General features: G+C 34.0%; 1 protein-coding gene across 1 annotated transcript in view; it reads right to left on the bottom strand.

Annotated features, from left to right (window-relative positions):
- Positions 1–1,505: 1,505 nt before the first annotated feature.
- LOC140447331 (para-nitrobenzyl esterase-like) overlaps positions 1,506–8,408 on the bottom strand; it is a 31,964-nt gene continuing 25,061 nt past the window's right edge. Inside the window, exons 10-11 of the mRNA XM_072539931.1 lie at positions 4,545–4,659; positions 1,506–1,737 (exon numbers count right to left, since the gene is read on the bottom strand). Coding sequence (XP_072396032.1) covers positions 1,557–1,737; positions 4,545–4,659 — 296 coding nt within the window. The 3' untranslated portion in view covers positions 1,506–1,556. The remainder of the gene's footprint in view (positions 1,738–4,544; positions 4,660–8,408) is intronic.

Genomic DNA, 8,408 nt, shown 5'->3' with positions numbered 1-8,408 from the left:
AAAACTTAATTTTCAATATAAACGTAGGGGAAGAAACGCTCTTTTACTAGATAGAGACGACATTGTGATGTGGCGAATAGAATATCTTCAAAAGATAAAAGCTTATAGAGAGGAGAAGCGGAAAATATATTATCTGGATGAGACATGGTTGAACGCTGGCCATACAAAGTCTAAATTATGGGTAGACACTACAGTAAAAATATCAAGACAAGCTTTTTTTGGATGGTTTAACAATGGATTTAAAAAATCCTCCAGGTAATTTATTACATTATTCAGTGCTCATAAAGTTTTTTTGACATTCATTTTTGCTCTTAATTTTTTATAAATTTATATAAATATATATATATATATATATATATATATATATATATATATATATATATATATATATACATATTATTTCAACATTATTGAGTAATGAGTATTTTTTTTTGTTATTATTATTATGAAACTTTTTAGAATTGTACAAACAACTAAGTATAGTAAAAATTAAAAATAAAACTTACATTTTTTGTAGGAACTCTGTACATAAAATTGTTGGCAAAAAAAATAAATTCCTGGGTTTTTCGCCCTATATAAATGATTTCTATTATCGGATATCAACTAAAACAATCAGGTTCTTTGTCGAGCACTTTTGCAAAATTAAAATATAAATTTCGTATTTTATAAGATAATATATTATTCTGACTAAACACAAAGATAATCCCAAATGCGGCCCTGTTGCAGGTCTACACGTGGTAAAGTTTACATCTCCCTGCATCGGTTAATGAATTTTACTATAGTAGCTTTGCCCTCTTTTCTGTTTTTGATGGCATAGATGACTTCTTCCCGTAATATTGGTGGTCTGGTATCCTCTGTGGTTTTTATTAATAGTTCTTCTCCTTCTTTATTAAATAGCTTTTGGATGTAATTGGTCCAGTGACACCATATCAGTGATAATATCTCCTTTATTATTTTTAAGGATATTAGTTCTTGTGCGTTTTCTATAACCTGTCATTTCTTTGATTTTTTTGTGTAAATTAGAGCTATTATACTTGTTATCCAGACTTTCTATCTCCTTGCATATGTCGGAGAGCCACCTCTCTTTTGCCTCTTGAATTTTCTTTTTGATGTTTTTCTAAATTTCTTTGTATTTACTTAGATTTTGTGCTTTATATTTTCTTCGTTCTTTCCTAACTTAAAAATTCTACTATCATCCAAGGTTTTGTTTTTTTCCCAAATGGTTTGAAGGTTTTCTTTTCCAATTGGCACAAGAGCATGTTAAATGTTTTCCCATTTTTGGTCAATAGTTAGAGTTCATGAATTATCTTCTTTGACTTTACTTAAGTTTTCGTTTATTTTAAATTTCGGTTCCTCATAGGTGTTGTCTTATTTGAGCCGCCTTGTATCCATGATTTTCTTGGAGCTAGGGTGCTTTAGATTCCTTAGTTTCACTTTTATCGACAAAACAACCGGATTGTAATCGGAGAATATGTCCTAACGTTTAGATACACAAACACAATAACTAAAACGTAGAAATTTATTCACATTTTATTATTAACATTGAAATGCAGCGTTTAATATGATATATAAGGGGCATGTATATAAAGATCTAACATATATTTAAAACTGTAATAATTTCTGGGATTTTCTTTTATTGTGAACTGGGAATTTATGTCTAAATACTTCACAGCGTTGGGTTGTACTTCTGGCCAAATTACATTTTGAAGTTCTTCATCTGAAACTGGAGTGGGGTTCCTAAAAATTAGCAACACAAATCAATCTATACTAAGTTGAAGAATTATTAAGTATTTAGAGTAAAAGCTGATACACTATGCTCGAGAATTAGAGGTACTGGGTGAAGATTGGCATATGTTAACATGTAATAATATGGATTATTACTAAATCTGTAGTAGCGGGTAGATACTCTTGTACGATCCCGGTATGAGATAGATCTACTTCAGCTATGCAACCCTGCCCACGCGAGCCATGGCTATCCCCCAACCCGTGCCGGGTGAAGTTATGACCCCCCCCCCAAGGATCCCTACCAAAAACAAATAAATCCTCTCACATATCCATTCCCAAGGAGTAACACTCACACGAAAGAAAAACCATTGGGGAAGGCAACGGGAAACCACCCCAATTAACTTTCCCTAGTATAATCACAATAGATCAAGTCAATATAGAAACGGTCCTTAGTCCCGAGCACCCCTTAAGTAGGGAGAGGGTGCTAAGAATCCCCCGGTTGCCACAAATATTTAGATTTAAGCATGATAAGAAGATTGGTACATGGAATGTACGAAGTTTATTCCAGGTCGGAAAAGTGAATAACGTAATTAAAGAAATGCGAAGATTCAACATTGACATACAATGCGGTGAAGTTATGTGGCTCAATTTAGGCCAGTACGAAATAGAAAACCACATAATATACTACTGTGGAGATACTACAACAAGAAACAAAAACGGAGTGCCTACAATAGTAAATAAAGAAGTTAACAAATGTGTACTTAGTTTTATAGGAATATCATATAGAGTTGCAGTACTCAAAATTAATGCTAAACCAGTTAACGTGAACATTATTCAAGCATATGCTCCAACTTCGGAAAGCTCAGAGCAGGAAATAAAAATATTCTATGAACAATTGAAAGAATCCCTAAACCATACTAAAAAACAAAGAAGTGTATATCCGACTAGGAGATTTCAACGCCAAAGTAGGCAAAGGAGGTGTTGGCAATACTGTGGGACACTTTGGACTTCTTCTTCTTATGGTGCCTATCCGTTACGGATGTTGGACACTAACATGGCTATTCTGACTTTGTTGACTGCTGCCCTGAAACGTCCAGTAGTGGTTAAGTTAAACCATTTTCGCAGGTTATGCAGCCAGGATATTCTTCTTCGTCCTGGACCTCTTTTCCCATGCACTTTACCTTGAAGTATGGTCCAAAGTAGGTTGTATCTTTGTTCATTGCCCATTATATGGCCCAGGTATTCTAGTTTGCGACGTTTTATGGGTATGACTAGTTCGCGCTCTTTACTCATTCTATGTAGTACTTCTTCGTTGGTAACTCTGTCTATCCAAGAAATCCTCAACATGCGTCTATAGCACCACATCTCAAATGTGTCGAGTCTCTTCAGCGATGCTTCAGTTAAGGTCCATGACTCCACGACATATAAAAGAACAAAGAATACGAATACGCATTTAGTAAACGAACTTTTATTTCCAATTTTATATCGTGGCTGTTAAAGATTTTTTTCATTTTGACAAAAGCTGATCTTGCCTTCTCGATCCTTATCTTAATTTCCCTCGATTGGTTCCACTGTACATTTAAGTTTGTACCCAGATAAAAAAAAGTTGGTGATTTGTGTTATAGGTTGTTGGTTAACTAATAATTGACCAGGTGGTATCCTATTTTTGCTTATAACCATGTATTTGGTTTTTTTATGTTAAAATCAAGCCCAAACCTGCTATTTACTTCTGCCACCCTGGAGACAATTGTCTGCAGACCTTTAAGACTGTCTGCAAAAATGACAGTATCATCAGCGTATCTTATGTTGTTCAATCGTGGATTGGACTAGGAACGCGAAATGATAGAGGAGACCGCCTTGTTAAGTTCTGTCAGGAAACAGATAGTGCAATAATGAACAACTTTTTCCAATTACCACCTCGAAGACTCTACACCTGGAAACTGTCCTGACTGTCAAAAAAAAAAAAAATGATTAGAAATCAGATTGACTACATCATCATCAACAAACGATTTCAGAATTCCGTAAAATTCACAAAAACGCAAAAACACAAAAATATCCGGGAGCAGATGTTCCATCAGACCATAATCTTTTACTAGGACGTTTCAAACTCCATATGAAAAAAGTTCATAAAAGAACAGCACAAGAACGTCCGGACATCCAGAAAGATAAAACCATAAGAGAAGAAGTCAAAGAGGAGATTAACAACAAAATAAACAGCATGGTAATCTCAGATATTAATCAAGAAAACATAAGTGTGGATGATATGTCGAATAAAATCCACTGACAGAAGTCAGTGTTTCTGGATGTTCAGGACCAGAAATAACGCTCAGTGAAGTAACATATGTAATAAAAAGACTAAAAACCAACAAAGCACCTGGACCTGATAATATTGAAACTATTTGAAAACAACCAACTCAAACTTCTAATGAGTCTACTGAACAAAATCTATAAAACTGCAGAATTTTCTACAGATTGGCTAGTTTCTACCTTTATCATTCTCCCCAAAAAGGCAAATGCCACCAGATGCTCTGATTACAGAATTATAAGCTAAATGAGCCATGCACTCAAAATCTTCTTTCTGTTATTCACTCTCGCATATATAGAAAACTTGAAGAAAACATTAGCAGTGTTCAGTTTGGGTTTAGAAGCGAACGCGAGAGGCCCTATTTTCCATACAAGTATTGATACAAAGAGCTCGAGACGTAAATTGGAAATTTGTTTTGTTAAATTTATTCGTAAACGTTTAATTTTCTGTTATGTCTATTTATAAAGCTTTTAAATTTGCTTTAGGTGCCCTGCCTTAGAATTATAATACTTACTGATATTTGATGAAATTAGTCCACCACTTTAGTATCGGTTTTCGAAGATTTTCATTAGTTGTGTAGTAAGGAATTCCATCCCATAAATACCATAAATCGGCAGCATGAGGAACTCCTAAAAAATAACAACATAGGTACTAACATCAATAATTTTCATAAAACACATTAGATAGTCTTGGGATACAATATGGAACCAAGTAAATATCTTTGAAACGAACAAGACGATATTCATCAAAGTTTGCATTGCAAGTACATTGACAGAAAATTCATCTACCTAATGCCATATTTTTTGTTACTTCCGGTCTGGAAATTCTTTCAACTTATTTAATTTAAATGGGACATCCCGTATATTTTTTCAGATTTTAAATAAAATTTGTTATTCCTTATTCAGATATACCAAGTTTGGTAAAAGAATTTTTTAAAACGAGAATCAAATCACGTTGAAGATTGACGTGCGTTCTTGGAACGAATTTATTTGAAGATACTCGTAGATAGTGAGCCCATTGCAGTATATGCTATTTTAAACATAAATGATATTAGATATGTTATTTACTTACTAATAGTGGTATTTTCTTTCTATTGACTTCTTCTTTTATTCTTATAATAATTAGGTGTCACTTTGTTATTAACAATTAGTGCTCTAAATTCATATCTCAAACTTCTTCTACATGTATGCAACTTGAAGATTTAACCCTTTCGAGTCTGACGGGACGTATGTATCACAGTCACGAAATTATCAATTCTGTTAGACTAAATCTAAACCATTTTACATGAATTTTTATTGTAACCGACTTTTTAAGAACTCAACAATTTTAACAGAATAGTTTGTGTAAGAAGAAACATTGCGAACCGTTTTCGCGCTGTATCTTTACGTGATGTTGATCTGCAGAATGTGTTTCTGTAGTTTTGTTGATGATTACCACAGGGAAAGTTGAGCGCTGTTACTGTTGTTGCGAATTCGTTTTTGTGAGTAGAGCTACCTACAAAAAGAGGTAAATATATTCAATAAAATCAGTATTTTGTTTTATGGGTGAAATACGCCCCAACAGACATTTATGGTAGGTTATATAGTCTTGATCTGTTCTAGATTAGTAAAAAGATCTTAATTTACTTTACTTAATCAGTAGACCCATTTGTATCTTTCGGTGTTGGGCCATTTATAATACAATTCATTAAATTACAATATTTTACAGTCTTCTGAGGTGTCCTAGTTCTTAACGAACTTTCTCCATTCCTTCCTATTGGATGCCATCTGTGTTGCTTCCTGCCAAGTCTTATCCTTACTCTGCAGTATCTGCGAGATGTCACTGTTCCATTCTTTAATGGGTCTTCCTCTTCTGTTCTTCCCTATTAGTTTGGCGTCCCACACTCTTTTTACTTGTGTATTATTGTCCATCCGGGTTAGATGTCCGAACCATGCCAATTTTTTCTCCTTGATTGAGTCGAGTATCGGTTTGATTATTTTTTCATTTCTGATTCTATCAGTTCTTTTTACTCCGATCGTTCTTCTGAGGTATTTTATCTCTGCTGCCTGAATTCTGCTCTGATGTCTTTTGTTTAATATCCAATTTTCTGCTCCATATGCCACTGTATGTCTATATAGTGTTTTGTATATTGCCATCTTGGTCTTTGTTGATATTTCTTGGTTATTAAGGAATCCTCTATTTAGTGCTTGGAATAGTTTTCCTGTGTTTTCCATTCTGTTGTTAAGAATATGTCTCCTTTGTTGTTGATTACTGTTCCTAAGTATTTGTATGAATTTGTCTGTATTATTTTTTGTTGGTCTATCATTACTTCTATTTGATCTTCCGTCCCTTGTTTCCTTGATATTTTCATTATCTGAGTCTTCTCTTTGTGTACGTTTAAGTTGTATTTGCTTGCTTCTAGGTTCCATTTCTCTAAGTTGTATTTCAGTTTTTCTGCAGTTCTCGCAATTAATACTATGTCGTCTGCAAATATATACATCTCAGCGTTTATCATTTGCATTCTGTTCCAACCGATGCAGTATTTCTTGAATGTTTTCCTATATTCTTTCACTATCTCATCTATTACATTTATGAATAGCACTGGGCTGAGACTTCCCCTTGTCTAACTCCTTAAGTTGTTTCAAATGGTTCTGACTGTATATTTAACATTCTTACTGTATTTGTTGTTTTCGGGTACATCCTCTTTGTTGCTTCTATCAGTTCTTCACTTACTTGCTTCTTCTTTAGGCTTTCGAATATATCTTTTCTTTTGACTGAGTTGAATGCTTTTTCCATGTCTATAAAGCTCAGATATATTTCTTTATTTTTCTTTAAGGCTTTTTCTATTACTTGTTGCATGGTAAATATATGGTTTTGTGCGTTGTGTCCTTTCCTGAATCCACTTTGTACGTCTTCTAATTTATGTTCTATTTCTTTTCTGATTTTCTTTTCTATTACGGTTTCGAATACTTTTGCTGCTACACATAGTAGTGATATACCTCTATATTTCTTACAGTCTCTTGTGTTTCCTTTCTTGTATATAAGTATAATTACTGCATTTGTCCATTCTCTGGGTATTACTTTTCTCTTCCATATTTAGTAGTAGAAAAATAATGGCGCATAAAGGGCTAGAGGGGAAGGCAGCAGCCATTTTTGACAACGATACATAATCAGAAGTCGATACTTTTGACACAAGTGATTCCGATAATAAGGACTAAAATCCGTCAGGATGCAAAGGAGAGGTAGAACGAGAGCGTCACAAAATAGATTTAGGTTCCGAGGACAATAGGACGGATGAAGAGAATCAGATGATAAATGACGAAAGTGAAGAAGAAAGCAATAGTGAAAAAAATGATGAAGAATGCGACGGTACGTACAAACCAGGTATTTGGTTTCATAACAATGAAACTTTTTTACCACGTTTCTATGGCACCATAGTTTGCAGATGGCAAGATACTAAGGACTTGTTAGCAGTAAGCAATTGCTTTGGAGATAAGCAAGTTGAACTAAAACCAAAAATAAAGAATGGCTCTAAAATAAATGTAGGATGTCCTAAACTTCTCGACATGTACAATAAGAAAATGAGCGGTGTGGACCTGGATCATATTTTGGGATGCATGAAGTCTCCCAAATGGTAAAAAACAGTATTTTTCGCTTTCTGATGATGGCTGTTGGAAATCCTCATTGTACTACACAATGATCTAAAAAGGAAAGAAAACACACCATTTTTGCCTTTTCTAATTAGTGTAGCTGAGGGACTTATTTCATTGGGAAGAATCCATGCTGCTGTTAAAAGACAAGCCTGGACTGCACTTGTACGTCCTCCAGCAAAGAAACAAAAAAAATGTTCAACGTGGGAGATCATTTACCTATCGAAGGAAAGACCCGTAGAAGATGTCAATGAAGTTCTTCTAAGAAAAAAGAAAAACGAACTACCACACTATGTCAAAGCTTCAATGTACCCAAACAATGCCATGCTTGTGCAAAACATGTTTTACACCTTTTCATTTACATTAAATATTGTTCTTAGTTTTAGTCCTTTTGTTTTCAAAATATGAAATTTTAGTTGTATTTTCGATTTTTCTTTAATAAAATAAAGTAATATTTTGGTGTCTGATGGGTTATTATAGTCCCGTATATATTCCCCCGTATATATAGTCCCCCCTTTCGGGGGGTTAGGTGGAAGAGCAGTTGTGTGCCGCTGTTATACAGTGGTATACAAACTGAATCTCGCCCTACTGATATTATATTTTATTGTAAAGAAAAGTTTAATTTGTTTCGTTAATAAAGATATTTATTATTATTATTATTATATGTTCCAAAAAAGGCTGACTGGGACATATATGTACCGGACAAAATGGCGGATCTCAATGATAAAATTAATCCCAATCACTTTTAT

Source organism: Diabrotica undecimpunctata, chromosome 8, assembly GCF_040954645.1.
Source record: "Diabrotica undecimpunctata isolate CICGRU chromosome 8, icDiaUnde3, whole genome shotgun sequence".
NCBI lineage: Eukaryota > Metazoa > Arthropoda > Insecta > Coleoptera > Chrysomelidae > Diabrotica > Diabrotica undecimpunctata.
The sequence above is the reverse complement of the archived record's forward strand: the minus strand, read 5'-3'. Positions and strand labels throughout refer to the sequence as shown.